Here is a 17,406-nt window from a genome sequence, read left to right on the forward strand (position 1 = left end):
CTTTGCTCTGCAGTTCCTCTGTACTGATTTTAAAAGGCTCCAGTCAGAGAACAGAAGGTGAGACGAGGCAGCCGAGATCTCGAACTGTGGGCGAGCTTGCAGTACTCACTGCGGAAACTTAATGTGTGCTGGCCGCGTGCTGAAAAGGACGGCCCTTCAGCACAAAATGCACAATTTCATTTATGTTAATGTCTTCGAGCTGTGTCATTATACCACAAGGTTTCACCGTCTCTTTGTCTCTTTATGTTGTCCTTATAAAAAAGTCGACCACATAAACATGTAGAAGCACTAATTTTTAATCCCCTCCAACTGTTCCACTTTTACAACAGTAAGCTTAACAAGCACCAGCAAGTGCTTTGCAGTAACTACTTTGCCAATGATTCCCAGTGCTTTCTACTACATAGAGTTGGTCCTACTTTGCTAATGGGGACTTCAGGTCTTTTATCTTTTCTATTATTTATAGTTTTGATAAAGGATACACTTGGATCAAACGGAAATCAAAGCTAATGTCGAAATAGATGATGTGCTTTAGTAGTAAAGATGGAAATTAGAGCCTAACTTATATCGATTTCTTAAATTGTCTAATAAAATCACCATACCTACTTACAGATGATCCCTGCTTCAATTATGTAAGTTTAAGAAAGTTTATTTTTATATTTACATTTAAAAACTTGATTTATTTACATTGATTTACTTGTATTACAGCAGAATATATAATGTTAGAGTCGGACCGAAATAGGACTGATGCTGATACTTGGTGATATTAAAAAACTGATATATTGGCCAATATTTTCTTTTCTTCCAGACACACAAATATAAAAAGATTTCATTAAAAAATGTGTGTTGTTCTTATTTACGCACTTACACTCCATAAGACTCAACTTGGATTAGCTGTTTGTTTGCTGTGTTCAAAACATGTTGTGAACTGGGGAGCTGAGCACCCTCTGGTAGACAGACTGTACAATGGCAGCATTCATATCGTGCTTGAAGGGTGTTTCTCTTGTGGCCTTTTTTTTTACTTTAAAAATGTTCAATTAATAGTTGTTATAAATATCAATACCAATATACTGGGAAGTAGATATTAATTTAATATAATTTGTAAAAAAAATTACCAAACCAAAACATGTTTGCTCATTAAAGATAAACACATAGGACAGTTATAGAAACTCCTTCAGCAATGTCTGACCATCATCACCCGTTCTTCCTTTCAGGTCGCCAGCGGCTGCTCTACCAGCTGGCGGGTATGGTGCCTAGCCCTCTTCTCTTGGAGCTACTTAGCTGCCCTTTGTGTGCCAGCAGCCTGGAGACCTTGGAGCTGGAACTGGGAGACCTAGAGGGAGGCAAGGGAGAGGCAGATGGACTACACGACTTCCCTCAGGTCAGAATGGATGGTTGTGGACTAATGATGATTTTAAACCTTGATGATTAATTCACAAGTGTTGATTAGACATATAATGATGATGAGGGTGGTATATAAATAAATAAATACAATCTTTTAGTCTTCAAACCTAACACAGTGTTGTATTTATGGATTATTTTGCATAGCGCCTAAATCTACAGTAATTAAAAAGCATAAGACGTCCTGGTTGTTGTTTTGACTTATTGTATCCAAAATCTTGTATCCAGGGGGCCGATGTGAGAGGAGTGAGGGGTCGGAGCAGACGCCGCGGGGTTGTTGGATACGAAAATGGAGTGGTTCGTGCCTGGAGGGACCTCAGGGAAAAACTAAAGAGGATTGTGGAAAGTAAATACTTCAACCGCGGGATCATGATCGCTATTCTTGTGAATACTCTCAGCATGGGAATAGAGTACCACGAGCAGGTAAGACACAGGGGATAGGGTGTCGGGCGGATTTCGCTTTTCTGGGAATATGACACAAATCAGTGGTTTAAAGCTAAGAGGACTACTGGTGACAGGAGTTTAGTGAAAACGGGTAGCAAGTGTGTTTAAACAAATGCCTTTTTATGGCTCGTTCAGTCTGGGTCTGAATGAGAGGAAAGGAGAGTTAGAGATGGAGGCAGAGTGAAGAGGGCTGAGGGGCTGAAGGAAATAAAGGGAAGGAGGGGGGTGGAAGGAGTAGCACCCACTCGCTTCCTCTTTCTCACACATAAATTACACGTCCAGGCACTGTCACACACTCCAGACTCACAGTTTCGACTTTATCCTATGTGGCCAACATCTGGAAAGTTTTACATTAAATAATACCATTGCCCTTTCCCTTCTCCGGTGTCACACGGACACATTTATGTAATGATATTTCACATTTACACATAAGAACTGTTCCATTTCCCAGCAGGTCTGGAAATGGCTACAAATTCAAAGAAGAGATTCTGGTGCGTGAACAAAGATCATTCCCTTCTTTCCTCTCTCTCTGTGTCTCCATGTCTCCCTCTCCAGGGGGATGTGTGTGCGTGTGTGTGCGCACATGTGAGTGTGTTTCTATCTTAGTGGCATAAACATAAGGAGTGACTAGAAGAACCATGGCCTTTTTAGGGCAATGACACACACATACACACACTCAAGCACACACATACACATGAAGCGAAGTGTTAAATACGAGTTCCTCCTCCCTTCGGTAGTCATCATCCCACATATGTTACACCTCGCCAACTTTTTGAGACTATGAGTGTAGCTGCGTGTGCGCGGAGAGGTGTATAAATGTGGGAGGCATAGTGCAGACTTTGTATGTGTGTAGAGACACAAAGAGAGAGGAAAACAGAACAAGGGAGGCGATCAATGCTTGTTTTGGCTGCATTTAGATTTCATTTTAAAAATAGGCCGAACATAAAATCGAGGTGTAAACTGACGTGCGCATAGTTTTCACACATGGAGCGTGGCACCCATCAGATGAGGTGCTGAGCTGATCTTTAACCTCACAAATTTCATTACAAATTAATTTACAAATTAGCAGGCCTTGATTGCAACATAAAAACTGTGTCTCTTGTTAATTAATCAGAGGTGGTTTGACAACAACAAATGCAATTTGTGCAATTTTAAAAGCACCTACTTAATTCTCATAAGAAATAACAGGTTTCTGGTTACTTTGGTTCACATGTGAAAGATTTTTTATGTGCATTAAACGTTCATGTATGTTACAGTTGTATTAATCCTGTCCCTGATTAACATTCACGGGTTCACCATGTAAAATTAAATACATAATAGATGCTAAGGTACACTGCGTAACTGAGTCCACATGATTGGGCTTAGATTTTTACAGGGCTGGTGTTATGATAATCAATGTTTTTTTCTGTACACTGCTTTGCTTAAAGAGGCGGTGTGAGGTGTGCAAGTCTCTGTTTTGCTTTTTGTCCTCTTGTTCCTAAGGGCAAGGTCATATGCAGAGCTGTGTTCAAAATTCTACACTTGAAATGCCTCCTTGTGGGTACTGAGAGTATTTAATTTTGATTGATCACCGCGTTGGTCAAATGTAGGGGTGGAAGTAGAAAACGCATCTAAAGCAATAGTCCAGAGTGCTCGATTGGTACCATAAAACAAATTGATATACGCTTAAGAGCTTGTTATAATTGTTAAACCTCTCAGTTTCAAATGATTCCAGCAATACAGAGTCGATTGTTGCATGAGGCTGACGACTCAAAGGCACCTTCACTGTTGTTATTAATATGAAGAAGAGTGCTTTTTTTCAGCTTTTCCAGTCCAGTTTTGTTTTTCATTTGCCCAACAAATTAAAAATGCTTTTCTTTGAAGGTGTAAGGAGTAGCATATGTAGCTTTTGCTGTGGCGTGAACTCAAACCCAGGCCCCGTTGTGTAGCCTTGGGCGTGCAGGTATCCCACTCAACCAGGTTAGCTGTATACCCTTGAGTTGTTTTGATTTATTTTATTCTACCATGTCAAACATAGTGCGCTGTCCTTTTTCAACATGCTGTAAAGTGGCACACAGACTGAATAAGAATCATCTGCAAAATTCTTTTTCACTTCTCCAGTGTAAAGACGGAGGGCCACTGAGGTACTGAAAATGCCATTAAGTCCAGTGTTAAACAATAATACATGTGTCTAGTGCTATGTTTGCCCAAGACAAACGCTTCCTGACAGCTCTTTTGAAGTTTTATTGAATTTATTTTAGGCTTTTCGTGTGATGTTCTGTCTTTGGAAAAAAACAACAACTTGTATTCTTTCTCTCACCACACAAGACACCAGCAGTTGAAATTACTACTGTGCCTTTCCCCCCCATGCTGGTGTTGTTTTTAAGTTCCCTGAATGTCCAAGTTAACTCATAAGCTCATCAGCAAAAATGCTGTATAATTTGTTAATTTGTTACACAACCCTGTTCTTACTCCACATAACTAAACGCAATTCATATTGATAATGGGCTTACAATTATAACAGCTTTAGCAGCAAGCATTTAAACTACTGTCAATCTAGCACTGTATAACACAAGTACTATCAGTGGGTACGCATGATATTGACAGAGATGTACCATACATACATTTTTCGGCAGTTGTTAAGGTCAGCAAAGAAGTACACTATGTTGCCAAAAGTATTCACTCACCCATCCACATCAACAAATTCAGGTGTACCAATCACTTGCTACATACCGCTAAACTTCATGTGGTGTTCAGATGAGCTCAAGAACAGTGTGTCGAGAGCTTTATGGGATGGGTTTACATGGCCGAGCAGCTGCATCCAAGCCTTACATCACCAAACACAATGCAAAGCATTGGAAGCACGCCGCCAGTGGACTCTAGAGCAGTGGAGATGTGCTCCTTAATCGATGAATCACACCTTTCCATCTGGCAATCTGACAGACGAGTCTGGGTTTGACAGTTGCCAGGGTAACGGTACATGTCTGACTGCATTGTGCCAAGTGTAAAGTTGTGTGGGGTTGTTTGCCAATAGTTGGGCTCAGCCCCTTAGATCCAGTGAAAGAAACTCTAAATTCTTCAGCATACCAAGAACGTTTTGGACAATTTCATGCTCCCAACTTTTTGTGAACAGCAGTGCAGAAACCAAAGGTCCATGAGGACATGGATGAGGGAGTTTGGTGTGGAGGAAGTTGACTGGCCTGCACAGAGTCCTGATCTCAACCTGATAGAACGCTTTTAGGATGAATTAGAGGAGACTGCAAGCCAGGCCTTATCAGTGTCTGATCACACAAATCCACTTTTGAAAGAATTGTCAAAAATTCTCGTAAACACACAGCCTTTCCAGAAGAGCTGAAGCTCATATAGCTGCAACGTGTGAGCTGACATCATGTTAAACTCTGTGGATTAAGAATGGGATGTCACTAAAGTTCCTATGCATGTGAAGGCAGACGAGCGAATACTTTTGGCAATATAGTGTATGTATATTAGCGTTGTCAGTGATACTCATAAATATGGTCTATCTGTTATGGGCCTGGGGGTTTGGGTCTACTGCTTGTTGACTCCCACATGTAGAGAGTCAGAAGTGGTGTTAATAAGTCTTCCTTCTGTGGCATGAGAACTAAAATCTATCACAAGCTAAAGAGTTTCACAAACTGTGAGGGAGAGTAGAGAGAATTTATGGTTTCAGTCATGTGGGAATCATAAATATTCATTACGTGTGAATTTTGGGACTGCACAATGCTTGTTAGCAAAGACTCTTGATACTTTAAAAGAGCAAGTAAAATGAAATGTAATAAAAAGGCTAGTGGTTGAAGGGCTATTTTTTAAGAGCATTTAATGTTCGTGCAGGAGAATGATGTGAGACTGAGGTGCAATGTTGAAAGTCCACATTCACATACGCGCTATTACAATGGATTTGTAATAATGTAACAATGGCTCTCCAGCAGACTTGCAGACAAACAACAGACTTGCAATGCTTTAGTTAGTTTGTCCCGATGAGAAGCAGTGTATGAACTCAGGATGTGGCACCAGAAAACTTACTGGAGCTCAAAAATGCAGAATTTTTAATACAAGATTTGACGTTTTACAAGAGGGCCTCGGTTAAATCTTTGCTGGATCACTGAATGTAATGTGGTAAGTAAAGTAGATTAGCAGTTATAGATTGGTGTTGGCCCCATTTGATTGATAGGGCCTGGCTGCAGCTCTGATGTTGACTGATAATGTCTCAGCTCATGGCACAAAGACTTGGAGAAAGGCTTGGAGGTAATACAGTGGAGTTACTAACTATATTGCTTCTTCATTCTTTTGTTTTCCTTCCTGCTTTATCTCCCATGCCCTCCTCACCCCTCTTCTTTTCTTTTGCATTCTCTTTCTTTTGCTCCATCCAGCCCGAGGAACTGACTGATGTGTTAGAGATCAGCAACATCGTTTTCACCAGTATGTTTGTCCTGGAGATGGGTTTCATGCTGCTGGCTTTCGGCTTGTTTGGATACATCAGGAACCCATACAACATCTTTGACAGCATCATTGTTATCATCAGGTAGTATTTATCCGTGCTGTTTTGTCTCCACGCAGAGAAGAAAGTGCAGAGAGACCAAAACAATCAGTAGCAGACAAGTAACAGTTGGAGGTATAGCGTGTGCCTAATTTCCCACCAACTTGAGGTTTTAGTTGTCAAGTTGAGCTCTGTGGCATCTCTTCTGTTGGTAAGATTGTCACAGTCATAAGGGAACACACGTCACTTGCTGCCTCAGCAGACTCCTTACTCTGTCAGTTGAGGTTTGCAGTGTGGCTCTCATTTAGCTTTGGGCCTTTCAAACTGTGATGTTCTGTTACTTTTGCTTTTGAAATAGAATTAGCTTTATAATCACTACAGGTAATCCTGTTACTACTGGTGAGCCACTTTAAAACATACATGTAATTACCTCTGCCAAGGAGAGTGGAGTCATATTAACAGTCGATTCAAATTTGGCTTACAACTTCAAAGTAAACATAACGATTTAGTGGTCGAAAATTGACATAATTCCTATAGATAAGGTATTTAGTTTAACATATAGAAAATAACATATTAGAATAAAATGAAATAAAATATGTCACATTTCACCTTTGACCTCTCCTTCAAGGTCAATAGATTGATTTGAATGTCAAAGTGATAATAAATAATAATAATAATAAATAATAAAGTCTTATAGCTCTATTTATAGTTAATGATGTAACTATATATTATTAACTATATATGGAGATTCTAAATGTCACATTATTTTATTATGAGTTTGTTATGTACATTACAGTAACAGGTTATGACTGTTTAAATACATGAGCAATGTTCCTGAATAAGTGTAAATGTATATATATTTTTGAAGAATGATATGATTTTTAAAGTAACTTTAAAAAGAACAAATAAAATACAATAGATATATAAAAAGATAATATATTTGGTTAAAAGTAAACACTCATGCTGTGCGATATTGAAAATTTTGGTATTGATCCAATACAAAGTAAATACAGGGTCAGTAGTGCCAATACCTATACTGTTACCGATATTTTGAACTTATAAAGGCAGCTTATGTAGGTGAGAGCAGTGTGTCATGATTTATGAGATGAATCATCAGTTTGGGGAATAGAAATAAACTATCGATCCTATGTTGATAATATCGACCTGATATCAGTACCACCATTGGTATCAATACTATCGATATTTGGATCGATCTGGCCACCTTTAGTCCTGCCTGGAAAGTGAGCTGTCTTGGTGGAGGTTTGTCCTCTTGTTTGGCTTTGTTTATGTGTTTTTTCACAAACAAATTGACGTAGACTGCAGATACCATTGATGCATGCATGACTGAAGTTGCCCAGTATTTTAATACTTTGTTGTGGGTTGTTCTCAGTGTGTGGGAGATAATTGGCCAAGCAGACGGTGGGCTGTCAGTCCTGCGAACGTTTCGTCTGCTACGAGTTCTGAAGCTGGTTCGCTTCCTACCCGCTCTGAGGAGACAACTCGTAGTGCTGATGAAGACAATGGACAATGTGGCCACTTTTTGCATGCTTCTCATGCTTTTCATCTTCACTTTTAGGTAGGGGCTAAACAGATTTAACGTTTTTCCCACCTGTCTCTCTTCAGGCTACTTTCTAGTGATGAAATATTGATGAGTATTAATGCAAACATCCAAATTAATATGTCTGCATTTAATTTTTCTCTGCAGTATACTGGGCATGCATCTTTTTGGGTGTAGATTTAGTTTTCGCACAGAGAATGGAGACACCATCCCTGACCGAAAGAACTTTGACAGTCTGCTCTGGGCCATTGTCACTGTGTTCCAGGTTAGTTTCTGACTTAGACTGTGCAACACTATAAGTTTGAATTATCTATAAGTTGGCTTTTGCTTTCCTATTTTTATGTCACATTGTCCAAACTGTGCATGACAATAACAAAATACGAGCTTACTTGTATCTACAGCTATAATATACATACACAGGCATCCGTTATAATAACCTGTCAGCACCGCCTCTGCTTCAGGGAAAAACAGAAAGAGACAGATATATAGGAATAACCACATAACCTATATAAATTGCTTAGGGAGGGTTCTGATGAAATTACAGATAAGGTGGTGAACTGAAGCCTCCATCTTACAAAGAACTGAAATAAATAAAAATGACTGCACACGTGTTATTGGTGGCATGGAGTCTGGCACACTAACCACAACAGAGGCGAGCATATCAATATTAAAATTTAGGGATTACATTAGATTTGATTAGACTCTTTCTTTTATTACTTAATCTAGCATAAGACAAATAATTGTTATTTATCAGTCTTCCTTGAATGTTGCTAATCGTCCTTTTTACTGAAAAGAAGTGGGGCTTATTGTGTTATTGAGTTTATTGTATGTATGTGTGTGTGTTTGTGTGTGTGTGTGTGTGTTTGTGTGTGTTTTTATTTGAAACAGGGTTGATTCTGTAAAATGATAGAGCATCATATTTGGTTTTTTTTATAATATATTTACCAGAAATGCACTAGATAGTATGCATGATGGAGTTTTTACCGAATTGTTGGCTGTGAGTGTTATTTGGCTATTCTAAATGTCTAAATCAAATGTCAAAGTCAGTCTAGAGTGTGTTCGCGCGCGCGTGCGTAGGTGTGTATATATTGCATATTTCTGCCAAGCATCTTCTCTTGGTCCAATGCTGTGGAAAATTCTTCCCCCAGAATCTCTCTTTCACTATCACTTCTATTTTTTGCTCTCCCTCCCTGTGGAGGTTGTTCAATCGCACATGGATTGTCCTCTTTTCTATACTGGATGCCTCAGCATAAGACTAGAACACATAATGCAGAGCACTGTCTCACTTTAGTGCTGAAGAAGCATTTTGCCCTGAACTGACTGTCATACGCTTGCAGTAGTTTTCTGGAGTAGCTACAGTACACACAAATGTATGCATGGCACATACAGTGGGGGAAGTAATTCTTTGATCCCTTTGTAAGTTTACTCAGAAAGAAACGAACAAGCTCCAAAAATCCAGAAAATAAATTACATAAAAGTTATAAATAAATTTTCCCGTCATTTAGTGAAATATGCATTTGATCCCAAACCCAACCCATAGATTACAGTCAGTCAATTACAGATACTACTGATCTCAGCTCATCATGACTATAAAGCACACCTGTCCACAGAATCAGTTTCTTCCATTACAACCTCATCACCACCAGAGGCACAGCCACACAGTTTTTAGAGGACATCAGGAATAAGACTGCAGACCATCACAAGGCTGGAATGAGCTACAAGACCATTAGCAAAAAGGTGATGAGAAGGTGACAACCGTTGGTGCCATTATTCATAAGTGGCGGAATTATAAAATGACCATCAATCGTCCTCATGATCATGAGAAAGGTGGTAGACATCCCAAAGGATCTGAAGGCAGTTGGGACCACAGTCACCAAGAGCACCTTTGGTAACACACTACAGTAGTGGATTATAGTCTTGCAGCGCCCACAAGGATCCACTCCTCAAGAAGACACATGTACAGGCCCGTCTTAAGGCGGCTAGTAAAACAAATGATTCAGAGAAAGCTTGGGAGAAAGTGCTGTGGTCAAATGACACCAAGGGTCTTTGGCATCAACTTGACCCTGTTTGGAGGAAGAGAAATACTGAGTATGACCCAGAAAACACCATCCCTACAGTTAAGCACAGAGGTGGGAACATTATGCTTTGTGGCTGTTTTTCTGCTAAGGGTGCAGGATGACTTTACTCCATTAAGCCAATGGATGGGTCTGTGTACTGTAAAATTTTGGATGGAAACTTCCTTATTACAATGTCCTAAAGCATACAGCACCACCAAGGCAAGAAACAAGTGGCTAAAGAAGAAGTGCATTAGGGTCATGAAATGGTCCAGCCAGTCTCCAGACCTCAGTCCGATAAAAAAAAATCTGGAGGGAGCTGAAGCTTTGAACTGCCAATCAATTTATAACTTTTATGTTTTATGTGTACATATTTGTGTATACACACACATACATACAAGCACAGTGAAGTAGGAGGGCAGAGATGGACTTGCAGACATGCAAACACACATGTAGACTCACAAACTTCCCATGTTAACCTATAGACAAACAGTATATGAAAATGAAGTATTTCGCCAGTAAAAGCAGCCGAGCATTTTATGTCTTCATGTTAATTTCTGCCAATATCTAAAGCTTGAACTCCTTATCCCCACTTTTAGTTTAATATCTCTAAACCTCACATCTCCCCTGTCCTGAATTTCTGCTTCTCCTTTCTTGTTAATGTGTGTGTAAATCTCTGTGTGTGCCATTCATTTCATAGATTCTTACCCAGGAGGACTGGAATGTGGTGTTGTATAACGGCATGGCTTCTACCTCTCCATGGGCGGCTCTCTACTTCGTTGCTCTTATGACATTTGGCAACTATGTGCTCTTCAATTTACTAGTGGCCATCTTGGTTGAAGGCTTCCAGGCCGAGGTGAGAAGGACTCGGGCTCGTTGGTTTCTACATACAATAAAGGGTTCAGTATTTTTGGATTGTACTGGTTTATGAGTGGTCACCATTTCCCTGTATGCTACTTGTAGGCTTGTTTTACATTTTCAAAGCTGGTAATAAGGCACTCATATTTGTGCACATAATGTTCATAAAAGACAAAAATCCTTTTTATTCCCTGCAAATTTCCTGTAGTTTAGCATAGTAAAGCCTTTGAAGAACATAAGAAGGAAGGGGAATTTCCCAGTCACTATCAGTCCTTTATCATTCAACCATGTGTGCCCAGTGTATCTTTGGAGCGATTTAATTTGCTCATGGTCTGGTTGATTGAAAAAACTTTTCCCCGTGATGTTAAAGTCAAAACAAAATGGGAAGCCAATACAGAAATATCATTGTTGTCATGTATGCATGTGTTACAGGGTGACGCTAATCGGTCAGAGTCAGATGATGACAAGAAATCAGACAACTTTGATGAGGACGAGAAGATAGAACAGTTCAGAGACACAGGTAATGGTGTTTTCATGATATTCCTTTTCTGCTTTTACAGCTGATTGATCAGTAAAAACTGTAGTGAAAGCAGCAGGAGAAATAAAGCAATGTGAAGCATTATAATACAGTACTGTGTATAACTCTCCTCCACAGAGCTAAAGCTCTCACTGATGATGACAGGTAATGGTCACATTGACCCTCGTGGCTCTATGGCTCCTCCCATAATCATGCACACAGCAGCCACACCCATGCCTACACCTAAGAGCTCTCTTGGACCTGAGTCCATCCTCGGGGATGAGCTCATGTACATAGATGGAGCACCTCAATATAGTGAGGTAGGACTGGGTTTTCCTGAGGCAGGGGTCGATCACCCAGAGTCCCGACGGGGAAGCTCAACATCAGTGGAGCCATACGATCTGCCTTCTCTGGTAAGTTATATGAAAGTCTTCATGTAAATACCATGTACAGTACAATATCTTCAGTTAATCATGAGTTAATTATTCCTGGTGGACTCACTGAAGATTCAGTAGATGTTATTGTTCTTTTATTTGAAAATCCATTTTCCTTATTGCTGATTCAAAATAAAAAAACTCACATCAACAAATTTTTTAAAAAGGGTAGAAGATATGAGACCAGCTTCATATGTGCATACCCAGTGATTTCAAATGGAGTACCAAATATGGCCTAAAGAGCCAGTGAGCCCAGTGAGGTAACACTAGAACTAATCACAAGCTTTAAATGTTTCATTTCACAGAAACCAATCAGATCCACTTATGTCATATTTGTGATATTTAGCAACACCAGTTCTGTGAATTCTAATCTGAGTGAGAGAATAGCTATGATTCAGTCAGGCTTTAGGGATGCTTGACTTAGCTGAATTGATTTAACATTATTATATAATTTTCACTGGCGTATACACATATGTAGAAGGGAGCGGTGGTTTGGGAAGGTACCAGATAAGCTGCCAAGTCTCTGAAGGGGGCATGCTCACTTAACCACATTTACAGCTGCAAGTCACGTAGGAGGTCAGTGTGACACAAGGAGAGCAAAAACTGGAAAATAATTTGGACACAGAGAGCCAATCATAGTCTTGTGTTACATGAGGGGGAACAAAAAACTGTTTGTAACTAAAGCATTTGGTCAAGTCTCAATGTTATGTCTATGAAATGTAGTTCGCAGCTTGCTAATTTAACAACATTGAGATTGTGGGAAAAGCAGTATTCAATATGATAATTACTGTCTCAGCGGTTGAGAACCATAATGAAAATTAAGCTAATAAAAGCCCTTTGTTTGAGAGACTCATCAGAAATTTTACTGTGGAAGAGTGGGAAAAAGTATGAGAACATATGAAACGTTGTCAAATTTAAAATGATGCTACTCTCAGCAGATGATGAAAAGTTTTAACTGTTAGCCTTTTAAAAGCTGCTGTAACCAACATTCATTTTCACAACCACACATTACGCTCGCCCCTATTTTCTGTCTCATCAGAGCCTCTCTAGTCCCGGGCGGCGTTCTCCTCTTCCTCCCCGTGGCTCTGGAAGCTCATGGGGAAGTCGACGCTCCAGCTGGAACAGCCTGGGAAGGGCACCGAGCCTCAAAAGGCGAGACACCAGCGGAGAGCGGGAGAGCTTGTTGTCTGGGGAAGGTGGAGAGGATGAGGATGCCAGGGATCAAGTGGAGGCAGGGGGAAACAACAGACTAAAGCCGGGGTCCTTGGAACTACTGCAGGCGTCTACTCTCTGCCCTTCTGTGGTAGCAGACTATGGTGACTGCAATGGGAGGACCGTGACCTACAACCCGAACGTGAACTCCGACCCCAAAGAAGACTCCTCCCCAGAGGACGATTTGGACGATGATGTAAGTGGTGTTTGGTTGTTTCGTTTACTCTGCGGCTCGTTTTTACAATTAATTATCCTGCTCGTGGATGGATTTTGAAATGTTATGCAAATTCCTAATCTGTGCTCTCTGTGACTCTGTTTACACATTTTATTTCATTTTCTTCTCTCCTCTTGCAGTTCTCCCCTTCTGCCCTTTGCGTTCGCTTACTTTTGTATATAAATTAGAGTGTGCTTTTTGTGTTCACACTGCAAAGCCTGGAGGGACACTAATTGTCATGCCTTAATTGATTAGTTTAGGCACTAATTGTTTTCTCAGTGGGTACAAAACAACTTGAGTACATGCAATCAGCACACTTATATATTTGTGCGTGAAAAACCTGGAGAGGCCCCCTTCCACTTCCCCCTTCTCTGTGGTTTTGGATGACCTCTTACGCGACAGTGTTCATGGGTTTATTGGCTCCAAATTGAGTTCATAATGCCATGAAATCCGCAGAAACAAAAGCCCTCTCCCCCGGTGAAGTGGATAAGTGAGGCTTAATACAGACAGTGTATTGATGCATGGGTGTGTGTTTCAATGCACACTTGGAAGGGTATACACTGCGTTGTGCACACGTTGTGCCAACTGAGGTGTGCACATGCACGTTCTTCTCTGTGAGTATCTATCTCAGATTATGGGCTTCGACTCCAAGGAGAGCTGAGCGGTCGGTTCTTGACACAGGCGCACACGCGCAGGATACGCCCAGATGCACACGTGCTCACATAATGGGCAGCCTGCCAAATAAGCAGTTTCTGAGAGGCCTAACTTTGGGTTGTTTTTAATTAGAATCCTGAAGTGCAGAAGCTGCGCACCTAAGCTTTCTTCTGTTTGTTTTATTACAAACTTTAATGAGTTTCAAAACACTTTCTATTGAGCTTGTGGCCTAGCTAAGTTGGAGGTCCGCCTGTTATGGTCCCAATTATCTCCCTTTACTTATGCAATGAAACACGTGTTTACTATGCCCCCATAGATTTAAGTGCAGAACGGCTAACATCAGCAACACCGTGGAAACTCAGCTTAAAGCCGTGCATTGCTTCTCTCTAATAGGATTTGCAGTGTAATTGTTGATGGGGCGTGCACAGTAGAGTCGTCATAATACAATTTTACTTCCACTGATAAACATAATATATAGTTTTGGCAATGACATTTAGCAGCATTCAGTTATATAAAAAGCTCTTGGGCTTACGCAGTTTCTCCACCTTCAAGGATTTTTTTGCATGATTTAATGTTCTAGCTGATCTTCAGTCGGGGTTTAAGGAGTGCACACAGAACAAAAAGTAATACATTTTTATTGCTCGGATTCTACAGATTGCATGCATAGTTTGTGGAGCAGCTGTATATTTTTGGAGAGGAGCGCATTGTCCTTTTAGTAGCCTTGCTTCTAATCTACAACAATCTCAGCATTGATTAAATATTTATCAGTTGCATTAGCTTTGATGTGTATATTAATATGTGTAAAAATGTGAAAAAGTATATCTATAACCTTTAGATTTGCAAGACAAACCATTTGGAGTTTTTCACTGGGTGAGATTTGACGCACTTAGCTTTGACTGTAGCAGACATGACGGTAACAACAGTAATAAACATTTCACTAAATGCAAAGGTGACACCTATAGTTGGTTCGGAGATATTGACAGAGAAAGTAGTTTTGTTGTTAGTGTTAATGACGTTGATGTGCAACCATTGTTTCCTGCAGGCTTCTTTTTGCTACTGGACCAGGAAGGAGTTCCATAACATGAAGCCCCGATGGTGCAAAGAGCATGAAGACTGGACGCTGTACCTGTTTTCTCCAGAGAATCCGTAAGAGAGAGAGACACACACACACACACAACACACAACACACACACACAGTAGTCTTTTCATCCTGCATCGGCTTGCATTCATATCTTGGAGATTTACCGTAATCCTGTAGGATCACAGTTACTACACTTACACTAATCCTAACTCGAACCTAACCCCAAACTATTTATACTAAGACACAATGATTTACATTTTCAGCATTAGCTTGTGTCACCAAAGTGTGATTGCACTGGCAGATTTATGTCCCACCAGCATGAGTTTCACACACACACGGATCCATACGAAGAATTCAGTCCATTACGTTGTCGCCCTCTGCCATCCATTTTTCTGCTTACTCACTGGCCTATTCCTCTCTGGTTCTTCTTTTTTTTAATTTAACTATTTCTGTCTCTTGTATTTTTTACTGAATTCTCACTATTATTTATTTGATTATCAGTTTTAATAAATGATGGATATTTTATTGTTTTATCAGAGTTGTGTGTATGTTTGTCTGTGGGTTTTTATTTTAAATTTACTGTTTTGGGGTTTTTTTTAGGTTCCGTATGTGGTGCCAGAAAGTGATCTCTCACAGACTGTTTGACCACATAGTTCTAGTTTTCATCTTTCTCAACTGCATCACCATTGCTCTGGAAAGACCTGATATAAAAAATGACAGCACGGTAAGACACACACACACACACACACACACACACACACACACCAACACACACACACAGCCAACACACACCAGAACTGTTTTATTTAGTTTCTATCTCTTATAAATGATCCTTAATTAAGTAAGAAAAACAGGCAGAATTTCCTCTGTTATATGTGATGCTTTGATGCTTTTTATCCCTGCCATTGTTACCTGTAGTAAATCAACATTTGGTTTCTTGCTTGGGCTTCACATACACTCAGCTTGTGCTTTAGTCTGGGTACTGGGGTCTTTCACTACATTCACATAGTAAAAAAGAAAGTACACGGTTTTTAAATTCTAAGGTTTTAGATATCTGTAAATAACATGGTCCTTAACAGGTCTTAAAATTAGGCAAATACAACTTCAGATATGAGGTTGTCCATTAACAGTTAACACATTACATTAACAATGTCTTAGACTAACTGCAAGCCTCAGTTAACATTTCAAATGTTAAAGTTAATGAAGGTAGAGTTAGAAAAAAGCCAAAGAAGTATTTCTTGTTTGGAAGGGTTGCCTGGAGAAAGGCTCTTTTCTCTAAAAAGAACATGGCAGCATGGTTTAGGTTTGCAAAGCTCCATCTGAACAAACCACAAGAATCCTGGAACAATGTCTCTTGGACAGATAAGACCAAAGTGGAGCTGTATGGCCATTATGCACAGTGCCACATTTGGTGAAAACCAAACAGAGCATATCAGCACAAACACTCCATAGCTACTGTCAAGCACGGTGTTGGGGTGGTGACTTGTGCTTCTTTTGCTGCCACGAGACCTGGCCACCTTGAAGCCATTGAGTCAAAGATGAACTCTGTATACCAAAGTATTCTAGAGTCATCTATCCTGCAGCTAAAGCATAGTCCAAATTGCTTAATGGAAAAAAAATCTACAACAGAAAGGCTGAAAAAGAAAAGAATCAAGGTGCTACAATGATGTATTTGTTTTCAACTTTGTCAGCTTTGTCTTCATTTTCTATTGTCCAAAGTAAATTAGTAAAGGCAAAAAATTACAAAACATTATTCACAATATATCACATTATGTGCTTTTTGGTGCTTGATTGATGATTATTTGCAGAAAGCTTAGAAAAGAATTGTCACTAACCGCTGTGTGAGGCAAGGAAGGATAGGACCCGAATGCAGGGCTCTCAGGCAGAACCTGAACTCAAAAACAGCTTTATTGCCAGATTCACAAAAAAACATTAGCTAAACTGGGAAGGCGCTAGAAACTAAAATAAACAGAACAGCATCGAGGAATGGCAACAGACAGAAAGAGATACAGACAATATGTACACAAGAGGGTGTCAGGGCAGAGAGGAAACACCTGGGGAACACAGCTGAACATAGTCTGACTGAAGAGACAGGGGAGACACATTACATTACACATACAGGACAGATGACCATGAGAATAAAACAGGAAAAAGACGGGCCAGACACAGGAAGACAGCGAACACAAACACTGAGGCGAGACTGACAAAAAACAGGGAGCGAGGGAAAGAGACTTGACCTTTATAACCAGACGTGACCACACACAGGGGACGCAGGGGAGGACCCACCAAGAAGAGACTAATACCGACTGGACACAGAAGGGAACAAAACTGAACACTAGCATATCAATAGTTGGGTTGAAGACCCAGGACCATGATAAAAATCATTTTATTAAAGTGTACAACAGCTGAAAGAATAAAACCTTTAAAAAGACACATTTTAGACTGATGCTAGATACTCTGTACTCTGTAGTGTGATGTGGCGTGTGCTACATGGTATGTGGGCTGAAA

The 17,406-nt window shown here is 40.1% G+C and overlaps 1 protein-coding gene across 4 annotated transcripts in view; it reads left to right on the top strand.

The window, feature by feature from the left end:
- The window catches only part of cacna1ha (calcium channel, voltage-dependent, T type, alpha 1H subunit a), a 130,476-nt gene that overhangs the window by 81,456 nt on the left and 31,614 nt on the right, over positions 1-17,406 (top strand). For all 4 annotated transcript variants that reach the window (XM_085158157.1, XM_085158158.1, XM_085158159.1 and 1 more), the window contains exons 11-21: positions 1,212-1,378; positions 1,627-1,821; positions 6,210-6,361; positions 7,707-7,892; positions 8,022-8,139; positions 10,629-10,784; positions 11,219-11,306; positions 11,442-11,716; positions 12,777-13,145; positions 14,860-14,963; positions 15,499-15,622. In XM_085158157.1, coding sequence (XP_085014283.1) covers positions 1,212-1,378; positions 1,627-1,821; positions 6,210-6,361; positions 7,707-7,892; positions 8,022-8,139; positions 10,629-10,784; positions 11,219-11,306; positions 11,442-11,716; positions 12,777-13,145; positions 14,860-14,963; positions 15,499-15,622 — 1,934 coding nt within the window. The remainder of the gene's footprint in view (positions 1-1,211; positions 1,379-1,626; positions 1,822-6,209; positions 6,362-7,706; positions 7,893-8,021; positions 8,140-10,628; positions 10,785-11,218; positions 11,307-11,441; positions 11,717-12,776; positions 13,146-14,859; positions 14,964-15,498; positions 15,623-17,406) is intronic.

Source organism: Neolamprologus multifasciatus, chromosome 4, assembly GCF_963576455.1.
Source record: "Neolamprologus multifasciatus chromosome 4, fNeoMul1.2, whole genome shotgun sequence".
Classification (NCBI taxonomy): domain Eukaryota; kingdom Metazoa; phylum Chordata; class Actinopteri; order Cichliformes; family Cichlidae; genus Neolamprologus; species Neolamprologus multifasciatus.